General features: G+C 44.3%; 1 protein-coding gene and 1 pseudogene across 2 annotated transcripts in view; both read left to right on the forward strand.

The window, feature by feature from the left end:
* Nucleotides 1–18,222, forward strand: part of ephb1 (EPH receptor B1) — a 177,445-nt gene extending 159,223 nt beyond the window's left edge. For both annotated transcript variants that reach the window (XM_085378230.1, XM_085378231.1), the window contains exons 13-16: nt 13,991–14,140; nt 16,059–16,252; nt 17,078–17,233; nt 18,114–18,222. In XM_085378230.1, coding sequence (XP_085234356.1) covers nt 13,991–14,140; nt 16,059–16,252; nt 17,078–17,233; nt 18,114–18,222 — 609 coding nt within the window. The remainder of the gene's footprint in view (nt 1–13,990; nt 14,141–16,058; nt 16,253–17,077; nt 17,234–18,113) is intronic.
* On the forward strand, nt 2,956–6,955 carry LOC146613492 (uncharacterized; annotated as a pseudogene).
* Nucleotides 18,223–19,059: the final 837 nt, after the last annotated feature.

Consider the following 19,059-nt stretch of genomic DNA (forward strand, 5'->3'; position numbering starts at 1 on the left):
TCAGACAGAAGGAGGCTGTCCTTCCTCTCTGTTGGCTGCTCACCAAAGTCATAATTAATTAGGCTCACAGGACAATACCTGAGCCACTCTGGTCTTACTAAGGTGATGCAGGCTAACTGATTTAAGGACTCTAAAAGATTGTGTGCTTCATTGCAGCTATGACTTTACTGTGTTTGTTTCAGTGCAGATTTTATATACTCGACTGCACGAGTTTAAAAAAAATAACCAACTGGCTCATCTCAAGTCGTGATGCAATATGAGTAACCCTGCTAACCTAGCAAACAAGCAAGGCATTTAGTCACTATTCCAATCCATAAAAAAAAGTTTATCATTCCATGCATCACTTGTGTATTTACAATTTTTCATCTGTGTGCAGCTTGTGCACAAGGATATATTTTCTTAATTGGGTCTGCAAGTGCAGCATGTGACGCCTAACAGCTTAGGCAAGTGGTGTTCTCTTTCATAGCATTCGTTTTGTGTCTCACTATGGGAACGCCTCCTGCGTGACCTCATCATTAGCTCAAATACCATTACGCCAGCCCTTACAGGCTGGCTAGGTGCCTCCCTATATAATAGGCTGACATAGCGTCAGATGTCATTCAAAAACCTCTTCTCGCTTCTCACAGAAGCTTGTAGACAACTGTGCTATTGGGTACTAAAGCTAAACTGTCCACAGATTCGAGTGAACAACTCGGTCACGGGCGCTTTGTTCCCAGCTTTTCAGTTGTCCACTAGCATACAAGCAGTAGCAATACTGTTCCGTAGCTAGTGCTGGTGCCAAGTAGCAATACTTTCACCCAGGGAAGTAGCAATATTTTCCGAAAGCAAAGTAGCAACACTTTGCTAATAAAGGTACCTCTAGCTTCACCATCAGGTAGCAATACCCTTCGACGCTAGCGGTTTTACACATTAGGTAGCAATACCTGTAGAAACCTTTTCACCCCACGTTAGCGAGGAATAGCAATATTCTCCGCACTCAGTGTCAGTCTTGCTAACGTGCGCAACCCTCTAGCTAACCATGGCTACGACTGCCAACGAAGTTGCAAAACTCTGTCCTTGCGGCAAGAAAATTTCTGCCTGGGATACACACCCCCGTGTGTGCGGGGTGTGCCTGGGTTTATCTCATGCGCAGGCTGCCTTGACGCCCGCACAAGACTATATCCACTGCGCAGCTTTCCCACGCAAACTACTCCGCCGCAGGCTAGATCGCCAGGCTAACTTGTCGGGTGGTGACCCTTTGCTGTGTGAGGCTGCTGCGGGGCAAGGAGAAACTGAGGTGCCCGATGATTTGGCTGCAACGCCACGGCCAAGCTGTCGCCACGCGACCGCTTTCCCGTCGCTGGAGGCACACGGAGATCGTGAGTTTTTCCCCAATGCTGGAGTCACCTGGGGAGGAGATGCCAACGAGGACAGAGATGATTTGGCTGACTCGGAGCTCCTGCTCTCTGACGACAGCAAGGAGGAAGATTCCACCTCCTTGGCTAGCATCAGCTGGGCTGCAAAGCCCTCGGCTACCGGCGAGGCTGAAAAACCGACACCGCCGTCTCCCCTGGATCGCGACATGCAGGACATGTGAAAGCGCGCAGTAGCTAGACTCAACATCCCGTGGCCCGCCATACAAACAGAGGTTGTAAAATCTCGTTTTGACGGAAAGAAATTGCAGAAGGCGGAAAAGACGGTGAAAGCATGTGTTGCCTGTTTTCCCGGAGCTACTCGATGAGATAGCGGTGACGTGGAAAGCAAAACCTTACAGCGAGAAACACCCCATCGTGGGGAGCTCCCTGCTGGATTGTGAGGGGATGGAGTCTATCGGCCTCCGCCAGATGCCACAAGTGGAGCCGTTGGTAGCGAGCCATCTTCACCCGAAGACGTCTCTGTCCTCATCGACCCCATCTCTCCCCTCCAAAGCAGACCGCTTCCAGTCTAGCCTTACAGATAAGTGCTACAAGGCAGCGGCTCTGTCAGTAAGAGCCCACAACGCCTCCTCTATGCTAATGGCTTACCAAGCTGAGCTAGAAGAGGAAATGACAACTAAACCAGATACCACAGTGTGGGAGGAAATCTGCGTTATAACTGACCACGTCCTCTGCCTCCACAAGGTAGCCATACAGGCTACTGGGAGAGCCATGGGCCTCATGGTTCTTCAGGAGCGAGCACGCAGGCTCGGGCTCACCAACCTGACGACCAAAGAGAAAGAGGAACTCCTCGACACCCCTGTCATCCCTCAAGGTCTCTTCGGTGCGGCTGTTACATCCATGCAGGAAGAGATGTGAGGAGAAAAGAGAGATGATGAGACTCTTAAAGTCTGCCTGCCAAGGAGGGCCCAGCACGCCACCCCAGCAGCACCGCGCCAGTCATTCGCGCAGGCAGCGTCTCGCCCGGTCCCCGCTTTCAGGATTCCCAAAGTGCCTAAGACGTAGGTAGCCCCCCAGGCTGCAGGGGCCCCTAAGAATCCATGGACTCGGAAACAGTCTCCCCAGGCCAGACCTCAAGCCCCCCGCTGCCGCGATCGTGAGGAGGAAGAAGCGGCCGGCCTGACAGCCTCTCCTCTAGGCAGGAGCGAACCCAGTTTCCCCCCTTCATGGGCCGCCCTGCCGCCTCCCAGCTCTGTTCCAGAGCAAGTTCAACGGGACATGTTCCACACAGAGTGCTTAACTCGGGCCGGCGTTCTTGTCACCGCACCCGCCAGAGGAAAAGAGAGCCAAAGTTCGCAGTGTTGTTTTACAAGCACTTCTTTCGTGCATTCTGTATTAAAAAAGCCCCGACACGCGCATCCAGGCAGTTTGCCGAGGGCGCTGTTGAGTGTTGCAAAACACATGAAAAAATCAAACATGCTGAAAAACAGAGCAACGTCTGCCATAACGCAGCCCGTGGAGACTCGCGTTTCCACGGCTGTGATGATGCAGATGAGCCCGTCACCTAACTCGCCTGTGACAGAGGTGACGGGACACCGAAATGGCGTATGTTTTGCGCTGCGACCACAAGGGGGCGCCAAAAAGCCTGTCTTCTCCACATGAAGAGCTGGGCCACCTGCACTCTGTCAGCATGGGTGCTGAGGACATTGGAAAAGGGCTACAGGCTGCAATTCAATGGCGCTCCACCACATTTCACAGAAATCGTTTACTCTCGTGCTCTGGGCGAGTGTGCCAGTTTTCTCCTGGAGGAAATTTCCATCTTGAGAGACAAAGGAGCTATAAGAGTTGTCCCTCCCAAGGAAATGCACAGCGGATTTTATTCAAGGTATTTCCTTGTGCCAAAGAAAGGGGGGAGGGGGATGAGAGCCATTCTGGATCTCCGTGCCCTGAACCGGCATTTAAGGACATACAAGTTCAGGATCTTGACGCACGCCTCGCTGCTACGGTTTGTACAAGCGGGCGACTGGTTCACATTAATCAACCTGAGGGATGCTTATTTCCACATCCCCATATATCCCCCACACCAAAAGTATCTGAGATTTGCTTTCCAGGGGATAGCATACGAGTTTGTAGTCCTGCCTTTTGGTCTCTCACTGAGCCCAAGGGTGTTTGTGAAATGCACCGAGGCAGCAGGAAAAAGGGCATTCGGATGGCCACATATATCGGCGACTGGCTGGTGGCAGCCCCAACCCGCCAGGGAGCGACTTGTCATACAAATGCTCTCATACACCATCTGGAGAGTTTGGGTTTCCAGATAAACGTGGAAAAGAGCACATTGACACCAACTCAATGCATTACTTTCATAGAGCTCAGCCTAGACTCCCTCCGGGTGAGGGCTTTTCTGTCCCCGGAGAGAACAGCGGCCATACGGTCATCCCTAGCACTGGTTCACAGAGGCAACACAGTGACCCTCAAACAGTGCCAGAGGTTGCTCGGTCTGATGGCCTCTTCTCTAGTGGCGATAACACTGGGACGCCTGCACATGAGAGGCTTTTAGCGATGGGTGGGCTCGCGGGGACTGGACCCTCACCGAGACGGCCACCGTCACGTGAGAGACTCTGCAGACTGTTCACTCGCTCTCCGCGAGTGGAAGAGGCCAGGTTTCTTGTCTCAGGGCATTGCCATGGGGGCAGTTTCAGCCAGGAAGGTGATTTCCACAGATGCCTCTCTTTTGGGCTGGGGGGTCACCCACGAGGGCAGAACAGTGAATGGGGAATGGGGCCCTCACATGCGCTCCACCCACATAAACTGTCTGGAACTGCTGGTGGTTCACCTGTCGCTAAAACACTTTCTCCCTTGGTTGAGAGGTCATCATGTTTTAGTGAGTCCGGACAATTCCACCGTTGTGGCCTACATCAACAGACAGGTCGGTCTGGGGTCCCCCAAGTTACACACACTGGCACACAGACTGATAGTCTGGAGCAGTGTCCACCTGCTGTCACTGTGTCAGGCACGGGGGGAAATATTCCACCCCCACCCAGAGAGGCTAGCTCTATGGGCTTCGCCCGTGAGTGGTTTAACCTGAACACAGTGGGGCTCCCTCATAGTGTTATCGACCCTATTCAGTGTTCTAGAGCAGCGGTCCCCAACCCCCGGGCCTCGGTCTGTGAGTCGTCTGGTACCGGGCCGCGCGAGTTGAGGCTCAGGTGTGAAATGTATGGTTTTCAGGGTATTTATCGGTTTTCAGCGTTATTTTGTTATCGTTTTGATCATTAACTCGGTTTTCCTGGGTCACTTCACGTGTGCTAGTTTTATTTTGTTGTATTTATCCGCGACACATTAAAGGCCGGTCCTTGAAAATATTGTCGGGCATAAACCGGTCTGTGGCGCAAAAAAGGTTGGGGACCGCTGTTCTAGAGCATCATCTACTATGACGCTATATGAGCACAAGTGGTGTGTGTGTTTGAAAGCTGGTGCATAGAATCACAGGCCATCCCTGTGGCTGTGATTCTGTCATTTCTTCAGGCCCTGATTGATAAGGGTAAAGCCTTCTCCACCATCAAGGTGTATTTGGCAGCAATTTCGGCCTGCCATATTGGTTTTGAGGAGAAGACTGTTGGCCAGCATCCCTTAATATGCCGTTTCATGAAGGGTGCACGGCGTAAATTGCCTACATCTAGGCCGTTGGCTCCATCGTGGGACCTTCCCATAGTATTGGCTGCGCTCTCCTGTTGCCCATTTGAACCCTTGGAACAGGTTGAGTTAAAATTTTGTCCTTGAAGACGGCTCTATTAATTGCTTTAGCTTCTGCTAAACGTGTAGGAGAGATCCACGCTCTCTCAGTGCATCAGTCATGCATTCAGTTCTCCTCGGATAATACGAGGGTCTGTATGCGGCTCAACCCTGCCTTTGTCCCGAAGGTTGTCGGCACATGTTCCCCTATAGAACTGCCGGCCTCTTGCCCACCGCCTTTCTCCTCAGAGGAGCAACAGCGGCTGCATACCTTGTGTCCAGTCCGTGCTCTGCGCATTTACATGGACCGAACCCAGAGTGTCAGACAAAGTGACCAGCTGTTCGTGTCCTGGGCTAAATCACATATGGGAAAGCCTGTGTCTAAACAGCGCCTCTCCCATTGGATAGTAGGAGCAATTGCCCTGGCCTATACTAGCAGGGGCCTTCAGCCCCCTGCTGGCTTGCGTGCGCATTCCACTAGAGGTCTGGCAACCTCAAAGTCTCTCTTTAGGGGAGTTTCTATTCAGGAGGTGTGTGCAGCTGCATGCTGGACCTCACCTCATACATTTGCTAGGTTTTACAGGTTAGATGTGACAGCACCTAACCTAGCACATTCAGTCCTCAGTGCAGGTTCTTCCCAGGTGGGGGCTTCTCCCCTGTCAAGTGCTGTTGGGGACAGTTGTCTTCTTAACAGGCATGTCTGGCAATCCGGAAGTCAGTATTTCTCCCATAGTGAGACACGAAACGAATGCTATGAAAGAGAACTTAAGGTTATGTATATAACCCCGGTTCTCTGAGTAGCACGAGTGAGTGTCTCACCAGACCGCCCTCCTTGCTATGGAAGCGAGGAAGAGGTGGGCTTGTTTTGAATGACATCTGACGCTATGTCAGCCTATTATATAGGGAGGCACTGGCCCCTCCTGACATGGGCGTCACCTAGCCAGCCTGTAAGGGCTGGCGTAATGGCATTTGAGCTTCTGATGAGGTCACGCAGGAGGCGTTCCCATAGTGAGACACTCACTCATGCTACTCAGAGAACCGGGGTTATATACATAACCTTAAGTTACCCTTTCTATTTAAAGTTCATGCCCGTAGGGTAGCAGTGAGGGTAGGTATGGGTCAGGAATTCTTTTGCTTGTGCCTCAGCTGACAATGTGGGAAGACTGTCATTGGCTTGCATGTCACACGATGCGCACTGTATGTTGTGCCTAAGCTGGCAAGTGTGTGTTTAGAGGTGTGTGTTTGTGCCATGTTCTTAGATATACATGTGTTCATAAGGGTCTCTCTCTCTCTCTCTCTCTCTCTCTCTCTCTGTGCATGTGTGTGCACATGGGTGCGTTTTCTTGTGTCATTGAAGCTGAGAGAGGTTGAAAGGCGAGGTCACACAGAGCCAGTAACAAAGCTCATCCGTCAAATCCCTGTGACCTGAGTGACATTCTCTCAGCTCCACTCGAGCGCTCACACTATGTGGACAGCGCTGTTGTTTCTGTCACTTGTCTGTATTCTATTTGCATCCTTTACCACTCTTGCTGGCCTCGGGCCCATGCACTCTTTTTTTTTTTCTTTTGGCTTGTCTATTCCACTTCTAGTGAAATATTTATGTGCTAGGAGTGAGGGGACAGGGTAAACAAACAGTAAAATGGGAACATATCCATATTGGCCAGGCCAAAAGTAAACAAATGCTCTTTCGTTTAGATTTTTGTGTCATGCATCAAATGCTAAGCACCATTTTCCACCTTTCTTTCTGGTTTATTTTTTGTACTTTGTCAAGTTCATTTCTATCCTTTAAGCACATACTGTACAGGTCTGTGAAAAAGTTTTGATTATTCCCTCATTTTTGTGTATTTTGTTAGGAAATTGGGAAGTAGATGCAGCAATTTATTGAAACGTGCAAATATACATGGAAATACAATAATACGTAATTGGCATACCCGAGCCTTTTCTTCCTTAAAAATAGCTTTTTAACAGCCACCCTTCCACTGAGACCATTTCTGATGGGGCTGCATCAAACAGTAGATGGATCACTTGAAGGTCCAGGTACATCTCTCAGGTCCTGTGTCAGTTTGAGTTTGCTACTATTATTATTTTAACATTTTTCATGGATCCATCAAAAGAGATGGGGAGAAATTGTGGTTTAGTGGCAGGCTGCTGCTTTAAAAAAGTGTCTAAAGATACAATTTAAAGTTAGTAAGTTGTCTGTTATGTGTAGACGCAACACTGGTTTATTCCTCAAGTGACTTTTTTAATGCTTGACTGACTTGAATGAAGTCTGGCTCCTTGGAAAAAAAAATCAACAAATGAGACGTGACTGAAGACTTTTGCACAGTCCTGTACTTTGAGACGCCAGTTTCACTCATTGATTCCCTACCTCTACATTACCAGTGCAGTGACCAAGCAGATCCCCGACTCACTTCCCATTTAAGTCACCTATCAAGCTGGAGACACTGCTAACAGGAACTGAGCCAATGATGTGTCACAGAATCCTAAACATCCCACTTAATTCTGCTGGTTTGTTCATGTCTTTTTTTGTATTTCATTAATTAAGCTATTTCATGGCTACTTTTATTCAGATGATAGAGCTGCATTCGCTCAGTCTTGGGACTAATTTAGCAGCAAAAGTATGTTAATGTTGAACAGACCCTTTTTTTTTGTAATTAGAAACATGATCCATACCAGGTCTCCACATCAAAGAGTGAGTGTGCATACAAAACACTCTGCTGTGATTTAGATCTTCTGTCATGTTTTCCAGAGTTAGTAAAAGATGGACACCATCTGACATTTGCCATCTGTGGCTGTTTGACTGTGTTTGCATCTGAGTAAAAATTTCTATTTTGAATCCTTTCAAATCAGTGAAAGCAACGCCATCTCTGCTGGTGTGCTATAAAAGTAGTGATGTTGACTATAATTATTTGATATTGTCTCATTAAATGCACTTTATTTTACAAAATACCAGTAGCATTAAAATATGCTGTCATGCTCAGGATTTGGTACAATTTGATAAAACTGCAAGTGCATCTGAGGGTATAATTGTCTATTTTTTGCATCCTGCAAAAAGATTTCTGGGACAAAGGTTAATTTCTAATATGAGCATAGAGTAGTACAGGCAAAATGAGATACTTGCTCGGGTTAATTTGATCGTGTCAGTAGATGCTAGATATGCCGAGGCCTGTAAGTTAAGCGTAATGCAAAATGCTACTGATGCAGGGTGAACATTACCAATTAAAGGAGTAAAAAGTCAAAAGGACATATAGTAGAAAATAAAACTACAGAAAGTACAGTTATTAATTTTTTTTTCTCTGAAATGAAATGATTTCCTCTATATTCTATTACAGTGGTTTGAGTTGATCCCTTTCTGAATTTTTGAGCTTGCTCATTTATAAAGAAATGAACAGTTTCTCATTTTTATGGTAGTTTAATTTTAATGAAATGAGCCAGAATGCCCCCCCCCCAAAAAAAAAAAAAAAAAAAACCCACAAAAATATAAGTGTTGTGTTGAAGTGATAAATTGACTTGCATGTCATTGAATGAAATGACAAGCAGTGAAGTGGAATTCTGTCCCCCATAACCCACCCAGAATCCCAGAACGTCGATCCCTGAGCCAGAACATTGAATAGGGTCATGAATAGGTATTCCCACATGACAGTGACTCACAACATACCGCCAAGACAACAAAGGAGTGGCACAGAAGAAGTACGTTGAGGTCATAAACTAGCATAGCCAGCTTGCAGACCTCAGTCCTATAGAAAACCTGTGGAGGGAGGTTAAGCTTTGAGTTGCCAAATAATTTAGTGAGTGTCTGTAAAGGGGAGTGGGCCAAAATCCCTCCTGAGATGTGTGCAAACCTGGTGACCAAGTACAAGAAACGCCACAAGGGTTTCACCACCGAGTCATGTCTTGCTTGGGGATGAAATATTTATTTCGCTCAATGACATACAATCAAGTTAAAACTTCTATGTAATTTGTTTGTTTTTTTCTGGATTTTTGGTTGATGTTCTGTCTCTCTCCATTAAAATGAAACTCCTATAAAAATTAGATAGTGTTCATTTCATTATAAGTGAGCAAACTAACAAACTCAGCGGGGGAATTATTTCCTCTGCTATACATGCAGATGCAGTAAAGAAAGACAACTTGAATGCATTACACAGAAACAGATCCTATGGTTGTGTTACTAAGGCGCACACAAAGTTGTATAGCACTGTGGGCGTATAGCTGGGAAAAACAAAAACTTGCATCCTTTGGTAGTGAAGCTTTGACAGCCTAAACAGCTGTTTTAGGTCCATTCTAGAAAAGCCAAAGAATTGAGCAGCAAAGCACAGCAAAGCACATATATGCGTGCTAAGTTTATATTTAAAGGTGTTTATATCCACCTTCAGGATAATTGAAGCATAAACACTCTTGATTACAAATGTTTTCCAACTGTTATGAGTAGTTATAAAATTAACTGTGTTTGTTTTACATAAATGTATTTGATAGCTTAAAACAATAAATAGGATACCTGAAGTTATAAATTCACTGGCTTAGAGTTTGGATAGATGTTATATTGGTTTATTTAGAGTTATACATTATTAAAATAGTACACTATCTGTTCTTTATTGCTTTACTGGACACATTTTAAAATGTATTTACTAAATTAAATCTGACAGCAGAAGGAGATTGTTGTTGAATGCCAGCCTATTTGGGATCTTTAGAGAGTGCATTCTGAAATATGCTTCCCTCAAGATTTGCATTACCTCATTGTACATAAAGACCTATGTCCTTCCCTCCATCAGACATCCCCATGGGGATCTGAGAAACCAACATCTGAGTCACCAACCCACTTTCCTTTCTTTCTTTTTTTTAATTTCTTGTTCTATTTTCTCTCCGTCTCTTTGTGTCACTCTTTCTTTCTGCCCCTTTCCTCTCCATTCCTTCGCTCTTCTTTCTTCATCTGTTTGGGCAGACATCCAGGGCAGATCGTTGCTCTCAGGATTTCATTAAAACGATGTTGATGGAGCACTCTCTCCAGCCTAAGTAAATGTGCTCAAGTCCATTTCAGTGTGCATTGTTTGGAAATGGATTAGCGAAGTTGGAGGAGTAAAGGCAAGGAAAAGAGGGAATGGGGGAGAAATGAAAACACAGAGAGGGAGCTCTACATATTTGTCTTCCACACGAAGGAGAACGTTTATTTAGAATCTCTAAATAGCTTCTGTGAAGTGAAATAAGATGAGTGAAAAAGGCAAAACACTGGGCTTTTTTTTTTTTTTTTTCTAAATTCCGGTAAGCTTATCTGTGATTTTGCTGCATATTAGTGGTGACTGTTGATTGTGCTGTGACAGGTATATGTGTTCTAGATTTTACTCCATTCTGCATCACCATGTCAGTGACAGTCTACATGAAGCTATCTGGCATGTTGGTGGTTCGTATCCTGAGCTGCTGCAAAGACATGACAGGTGTTTCATATCCTACTATCTACACACACACCCACACACTGATATTGCTGAGCCAGGGGACCATAACAGACACCAATAAGTACACACATTACCTGACCACCAAATGTTTATCCTTTATCTTTAAGACCTAGCTGTCATGAGAACATGCTTGTCTCGCTATGACAGCCACGGCGCATCTCCTTTACAGATGCACTTCAAACACATCACTAGCTTGTCACAACCTGTCACAGGCAGCCACAACCAGGTGGAAACCAGTCACATTACTTTAATCTTACTCTGGTGACATACTGTATGGCAAAGTCTGTTCGAGGTATGCTGAAGGGAATCATGTGTGCAAAAATGGCTTGCTGCGTGAGCTACAATCGTTAAAATAGCCAAAAGGAGGGGAGGAAAAAAAACAAGAAAGGAAGCAAAAATTCTGATGTGATCAAATTTAGTAAACAGAAGAAAAAAACAATACGAGGGCGGGTGTGAAAATCAAAACAACAACAAAAACCAAAAGCAGCTTACTTATTTATTACAAGCTAGACTCAAACCTCCCAGGAATTCAGGCACTGAATGTCACCCAGTTTGTTTGTTTTTTTATTGTTGTTGTTGCGTTTTTTTATTATTACCGAGGGAGCATCACTTGGTATCGTCAAGGCCTAGACATTGTGCAGGTGCAAATCTTGCTGTGCATTTTGGCTCATCTACACATAGATTCTCAGTTAACTGTCCAAGATAATTGGAGTGTGTGAATTCTGCTTAAGGGGCAATATTTCACTTCAAGGCAAACAGAAAACAGCTTGTTCCTTTTTCAGTAGCCCACACAGTATTACAAACACCCAACCCCCCACGCACCCCAATGCTTCAAGGCTACGCAAAAGCATTTGTACTTTTGTGTTGACATTAGGTCTATTTTAATTCCCAACATCACTTCTGCTACCCCTCTAACTCGTCTCCCTCGGTATTAATGCTTTTTCTACTGAAAAAAACAAATAAAAAAATAAATACACCAGTGCTTTTTATTATGTTTTTGCCTTCCTCCCTGTATGCATGGACTCCACAGCAATTCATGTTATTAAAGCTGGATTTTGGCAGTTATCATTGGCCCACAGCAGTAATTACTAAGGGTTTGCATAGCTGCCTCTGACTCACCCGCCTTGGAAATGTTATTACTAATGTCTGTCTCATTGGAGGCGCACAGGAAGCTTCTTGTGAAGCCTGTGTCTTTGCTCAGGCCATTCCAACGACACTGAGCTCATATCCCAACAGGGTCCTGGGGCATGAGACCAGATGTACAAAGCGAGGAAGGGAGTAAGCAAGTAATGACAAAGCGAGGACGTAATAGAAAGCTTTTTTTTTTTTGTGCTTGGAGCAGCTGTTTTATTTTTGTGTTATTCTGCATTTATTGCTCATCTCATATATGTTCGTCCAGACAAAATAATTGATGTGAAGCATTGGCCCCGACAGTGTGACAGATGAAAAAGGAGAAAATGAGTCATTTTATATTTTTGCAGGGGGCAATGCTTTGCCTGTATCAGTGTAGTTCGATTGCCCTAAGAGAAAAGAAAGAGCAAGAGAAAGTGCCCTTGGGTCTCAGTTTAGATGAAACGATTCAGATATGAACTAGTCTTGAGATATGAGAAAAGCACTGAAGTCAGTGGGGTTATATAGCCTTTATTCATCTATTGATCTCTTCCTCTCTTCCTTTCTTGCTTGTTCTCTCATTTTGTGCGTGTCACACACTCCCGCAACCACACACTGCAGCATTGTCTACTTTCTTCAGTGCTTTTTCTTCACCGGCTGATGCTCTCAGTCAGAGCGTTGTCTCTGCATCTAGCACCACTCAAGGTCAGATATTAAACCTCTTTTCGGGGTCAGCAACGTCTCCAAGGTCAAAGAGGTGCTCGCTAATGAGGTCAGCCTCTCCACCTCTTGCAGCGCCATGTGACAGTGTTCTGTAATCCAAAATTAAACACAGACATTTATGCATGAATAAGCCTGTTTAGCATTAGTATTGTTCAACATTTCATGTGAGCCAGCATTATGAAAACACCCCAAATCACCATTTTTTTCGGTGTCTTATTCATTTCCCTTTTTTTTTTTCTGCCTCCACCCGCCTCTCCCTGTGGTTCTTCTCTTCTCCTGTCGTTCCTAGAAAGTCAGCAGGGAACAGGGTGGTCTGTGTAGGTTTCTCCTGGGTTTGTTTCCAACAGCAGCTTATCTGCAAATGCTCAGGTTCAGCTAATTGGCATTATTAAACTGGTGGCAAGCTCAACTCAGCTATAAGGGAAGGTCCAGTGGGAGGGGTGTGTGTGTGTGTGTGTGTGTGTGTGTGTGTGTGTGTGTGTGTGTGTCACAATCCTCTCTGTGCCTGTGCATATGTTATCCCACTGCGCCTGTATGTGTGCACGTGTGTGTGATGGGAAACAAGCAGCTGTCAATTTCAATCAACAGGGTGCATGGTTTGCCTGGGGGCTCACGTAGCCCAATTACAGGCAGAGGTGTTCGGTGTATGCACAGAAAACCGGTCCTATCTTCTTTTATTAAAACTGGAGTATGAGGAAGGATATACTAAATGCAAAGTTGGTTGATGAGTGTTGGATGCTGCTGATACTGAGGCAGAATCCTCCCTGTTTTTTTGGCTGCACTTGCTGGATGAGAGAATAAAGAGTTAAAGCGATGGACTAGAACAGCTGAGAGTACTGATGTGGGTTTCAGGAAAGGGGCTGACTTCAACATACTAAAGCTGAAAAGAATATTGTTTTGTAAGAGAGCAATCTCAGCCATAGACAGTATACAGGATGGATGTAGCTACTGTGACATCACTGTTTTTATGCCTCAAGATGAGCACTTTTTGCGTCACTGTCTTGACATGTTTAAACTGGATCTGATGGCGAGTGGCAGATCAGATTGTGAAACCACACGTTCGCTGGCTACTGACCTGTCAATCACAAGTCTGTAGCCAATGAGCATTTACTGGATAATCCTCTTTTCTCAGCTTCGAATTGACCAAAATTTACTAAATAGACTTAATGTTTTATATAGTATGACCTGAAATATGCCTACATAGTGCTTTTCTACTCTGACTGAGCGCTCAAAATGCTTTTCATTGTAAGCCTCATTCATCCAAGAGCTTTTTTTCTATATCCAAGCACCTTATCTAATATTTGCGCACACACATGGTTGCATCCATCAGGGGATACTCAGGGTTCAGAATCAAAGGAACCTTTGATGTGCAGACTGCCGGGGATCGAACCACTGATCTTCTGATTCAGACAACTTCCTGAACCACACCCACCACAGACAAGTCAAATCACATCAGAAAGCCATTTTCTCATAGACTTTTAGAGGAACAGAAGTCTATTTGCAACAACGCGTATTACCCCTGTTGGCCTTTTAAAAGAATGGAGGTTTAAAGCTACGCCCATTTTTTTGTAATATGTGTAATCTAAACTTAGAAATTCAACTCTTTTTTTATTATTCTTTTAGGGTGGGAAGATCCCAGTGAGGTGGACAGCACCAGAGGCCATCGCTTACCGAAAATTTACCTCGGCCAGTGACGTGTGGAGTTACGGCATCGTCATGTGGGAGGTGATGTCATTTGGAGAGAGGCCTTACTGGGACATGTCCAACCAGGATGTAAGTGGTTAAAACTACACAAATACTTTCTTAAATATTATGATTGCATTTTGAAAAAGCATGTCTGGGCAGGATATTACACTGTAAATGGAGTTCAAGTCAGTTGGGACGAGCAGGTGTAGTACAACACAAAGTCAGTTAAGTACTAATTAAACATAAAATCAGCACTAAAGATTTTAAGCGCTCATTTCATGAGATGTTCCCAAAAACTCAACATCTAAGTTAAGTTTTATCATGTCTCCGAGTTCCGATAGAACAAAGAATAAACCTGAATCTGAATAAACAGCCTCATTAAATTGAACAGCCATTTCCGTACAGATGCAGTTATAGATACACAATCAAGGGTAACTCATAAGGGAGGAAGCTGTAATAAATCACACATTTTTATCAGCCTGCATCACAAAGCATCATTACTGAAGATGCCCTTGACTCTGACTTTGAAAGCAGACTTATTATGGGCACAGCCTCACACTATCCCCTTTCCTTCCTGGCCAGCTTTTGAGAGCAATGAATGATTGCTGAGAGCTCTGCTTTGTTCCCCATGTCCGCTTGGATAACGTCCACGCTCACAGGCACCAACACAAACACACGCAACCATTGGATATAGTCCCATACTATGAGGTCTCTCTCCCTTAGCTCCCTTAGTGCGACAACTAGCCAACCATCAGGCCTCTATGGATCTCGCTCCACAAGGACCGTCCAAACCAGCAGATGTTGCCTCAGTGGGCCAGCAGCAAACACTGCCTGGTGGGACTAGCACCACTCAGCATGTCCGGCTGCTCAGTCCACACTCTCTTACACACTTAAAACACACTCTCACACTTTCTTTCTCTATCCTGCATCCTCTCACTTATCCACACAAACACCATAACCTCTGTTTCTCCTCTTCTCTTGAAATCCCTTTTGCTTAATATTGCATCAAAGCCCCTCTCTATACCCCCTCCTAACTCATATCCCCTCACTTGTGCGTTCTCTTCTCTAATGCACCATTTGTCAAGAATCTGCTGAGGTGCACTCAACTCCAGGGTGGAGCTGGCGATATACAGAGCAGCACCTAACTTTTAATGACTATCTTTTACACACGATCTTTCATCAGACTTTCATCTTGCAAGTAAGCAAAAAAAAAAGAAAAAAAGATTAAATCTACAGACAGTGTGGATAATGTGGATATTTGTGAGCACCGGTTCCATCAATTTGCAGCAATCTTGGTAATCATTAGTCTTTGCAGCGTCTGCTTTTGTAGCTACTGAATCAACATTGCATATTTCCTTTAAATATATCTAAAGTGATCTCATTGTCTATATGTTATTTAACATAAAACCTTTTATAACTAACAAAGAAAACAAAACAAGGTGAAGATACTCCACTTCTGTCAAGTTCTGATCAAACTTACATAATAGAAGTCTTTTACTCTAACTGCCCTTAAATTCTTTGTCATAACGTCTTTTTAATGAGTCCTGATAGCTTGTGAAGCTTTTAAAAGTCATGTGTCAAGTGGCTATACTTCACAGTGTTAATTATATGCAATCTGCCCATCCCCCCCAGGGGCTCCTTTCTAGTGACACTGCCCCTGCTCTCTGTCCTCTCTCTTTCCTCAATCTGTCCTATAGGAGTGATATGTGATTGGATAGAGTCAAGAGGAAGGGCACATCATCCTGAATGCAAACTGTCACTTTATTGACCAGAGGGAGTGTCCATATGGGGAGGGTTGCAGTTGTGTTCTTGTTGCATTGTGATGAGGCAGGATTGAGTTTCAGCCATAAAATAAGTCAAATTATTAAAAAAATGTAACCAGCTTGTAGAAAACACTCTTACTGACAGTAAGTGTTTGAGAGACATACTGCAAGTGCGGTATATGGTGTGGAATTAGCAGCTATCTTCATTTGTAAGAGACAACATCTTGCTTTCTCTCTCATAGGTAATTAATGCTATTGAGCAGGACTACCGTTTGCCACCACCCATGGACTGCCCCAGCGCCTTGCACCAGCTGATGCTGGACTGTTGGCAAAAAGACCGCAACGTGCGACCCCGCTTCACAGACATCGTCAGTACTCTGGATAAGATGATCCGTAACCCCGCCAGCCTCAAAGCTGTAGCCAATATTCCTGCAGTGTGAGTAAAAAAAAATCTGTACACGTAAGAAACAAATTGATCCAAAAACTGACATTAAGTACACACTGACGCTTCTCCTTATGCATGTAGTCTTTAACACACTGTTTCGAATGAGCCCAGCATGCATATGTGCACCGTTTTATCTTCTCATGAATTAAGCATGAATTTATTGCTATTGATTGCGTCAAACTGCACTTTTCCTCCTTCTTATCCAACCTAAACACTGGTTTCAGGAACTCTCACTTTTTTACCCCGTGAAGATGGAGCAAAACACGTTTTCAAAAAGATAAAAAATGGAATGAAACACCTCATTTACATATATTTTCAGAACACATTCAGAGCACGTATTTTTTTTTCCTTACTTTTTTGTGAAATACTGGACTTGTTTTGTACAATCTCTGGCACCCGTCCTCACAGTTTCTCTCAGCGTCAGCCAGATTGGATGTGGTCTGTCTGTCCGTGAACTGTGAGTTTCAGGTTCCTGCACTACTTTTTTTCCAGGCTTCCACATATTTTAAAGCCAAGCAATTGCGACCAGTTACCGATTACCTGCAGAAAATCTTTCTTGTGTGGCATTCAAAGAAGGAGTGGCAGATGTGCCTCATGATACTGAATCCCTTTACACTTTATATTTGAGATACATTCCAATATTCACTAATAAATTCTCTCTCCCTAGTTTCCTTGCACCCTATGGCACACACCCATGAAAACACCAGTATCAGCTTTACTCTCCTTCTCTTTAAGTCTGTGCTTAATATTGCATCAAAGCCCAACTATATCTCATCTTCCTCCCCGCCTTGCTCTTGGTGTTCTCCTCTGCACCAGGCCCTCTCAGCCACTGCTGGACAGATCCATACCCGACGTCAACACCTTCAGCTCAGTCGAGGACTGGCTCGCTGCCATCAAGATGAGCCAGTACAGAGACAACTTCCTCAACTCAGGCTTTACCTCCCTGCAGCTGGTGGCACAAATGACCTCAGAGTGAGTTCAACTGCTTGTGTGCAAATGACGGGTTTTCAGACCCATATAGCTTTTGATGGGCACACTTTTATAAAATGACTCAGTGTCAAGTGCATGTATTTTTAGCATAAATGCACCCAGTGACTCAAGTGATTGCATCAAAGTTAAAGCCTCGGTGGGAATTAAAAATACAACACATTGTAAGACGAAATAACGCACTCACCGTGGTAAGAAAATGTACATCTTTGCAAGCTATGTATTACAACTCTTATCTGTACTAATAATTAAACATTTTGTGTTGACAGTGTTCTAAAAAAAAAAGACATGAATGTGTATCCTCTATATACACATTTTAAAGATGCATATTTTCACTTCTGCTGCCGCTGCTGTGTCTGTGAAGTGCTTCAAAGCGCTGGTCATGACAGCATTTCTCAAAGCACTTGTGGTACCAACAGACACAAATATTGCACTTCATCCATTTTAATTAACAATGCTGCTTGGCCTACAAAATTATGTTGAAAATGTAAATTCATTCCAACATTTTTTATTAAAAATATATGCTCGGGGCCTGGTAGCATTTCTGCAATGTCTTTGCAATTCAAAGCAACACGCACTACTGCGTCTTCTCACAGAGATGGAATTAATTTAGTAAATTTGTGGGTTTTGTTCATTGCTACTAGCTTTCCATTCTGAAATTGTGCGTTCATTTGTAGCGACGTTAAGTCCGTGTGAGCTCGTTGAGTTGTGATGGGGGATTTCTTGCAGGTGTTTGCACTTCATATTCAGATCATCTATTCTAACTCCAAATTATTGGAGATCCTGTGTTTTTCTACAAAAAAAAGGGAAAGAAACAAAAATACCCTGCTTTTCACTTTCTGTCTCCATGTTTCTTTCTCTGTAGAGACTTGCTGAGAATAGGAGTGACCCTGGCAGGCCACCAGAAGAAAATCCTTACTAATATCCAGTCCATGAGGGTGCAGATGAGCCAGTCATCTACGCCGATGGCATGACTACCGGAGGCGCTGTGCCATGGAACAGGCAGCATTCGAAGGACCAACAAAAATAGCAGCCCTCGAATGACCCCCGATCCATCGGAACGCGCCAGAGTCGAAACTATTGTCTTAATCTAATCCACTATCATGACAACAGGAGACCAGGGTCTACACTACCACATGATTAACAGCTGTCACACTTCATGCAATCCACGACAGGAGTTCAGGGTCCAGACTTGATACTGTTTATCCATTCATCACAAAAGGGAAATCAATGTCCGTTGTTGTGGTTATGAACTACCATTCATGCCATTTTGAACCAAAATAACCAACAATCAGACATCAACACAAAGAACTTCTCAGAGTTTCAAACTGTGGTAAAGTGAGTGATACTGTACTTCTGCTTCATGTGGACTAGAAGGTGTTAAAACTTTAAACTGAAACGTGAGGCATTTAGAAACGTGTGATTTTACCCATCCTGTCTTCAGTCTGTGCAATGAAGATGCCTTGACCTGGCGGGAAATAAGTTCCAGAAGAAGAAGAAAAAAAGAAGAAAAACAAAACAAAACACCTACCAGTGGAAATAATTAGAGGGAGAAGCATACAGGGATGTACAGCAGAGCACCATTTTCAACTTTCACATCATGTTGTACTTGTTTAAAAAATGTTTTAAAAAGTGTATTGTAAATGGACAGGTAACAAAAAAACAAAAACAAAAAAAGATCAGAGCTTAGTTATATTTTTATCCTTTACCATGTGTTTGTTTGTCTGTTTTATCATTATAGCAAGATGCAGTCCACTTGTATTTTATCTTTAACACTACCTGTGGAGTCTTGGGTGGAGGGCCTTGCTAAA

The sequence above is a fragment of the Diplotaxodon limnothrissa genome, linkage group LG18 (assembly GCF_057381915.1).
Source record: "Diplotaxodon limnothrissa isolate DT_005_m linkage group LG18, D_limnothrissa_male_GT1.1, whole genome shotgun sequence".
Lineage (NCBI taxonomy): Eukaryota > Metazoa > Chordata > Actinopteri > Cichliformes > Cichlidae > Diplotaxodon > Diplotaxodon limnothrissa.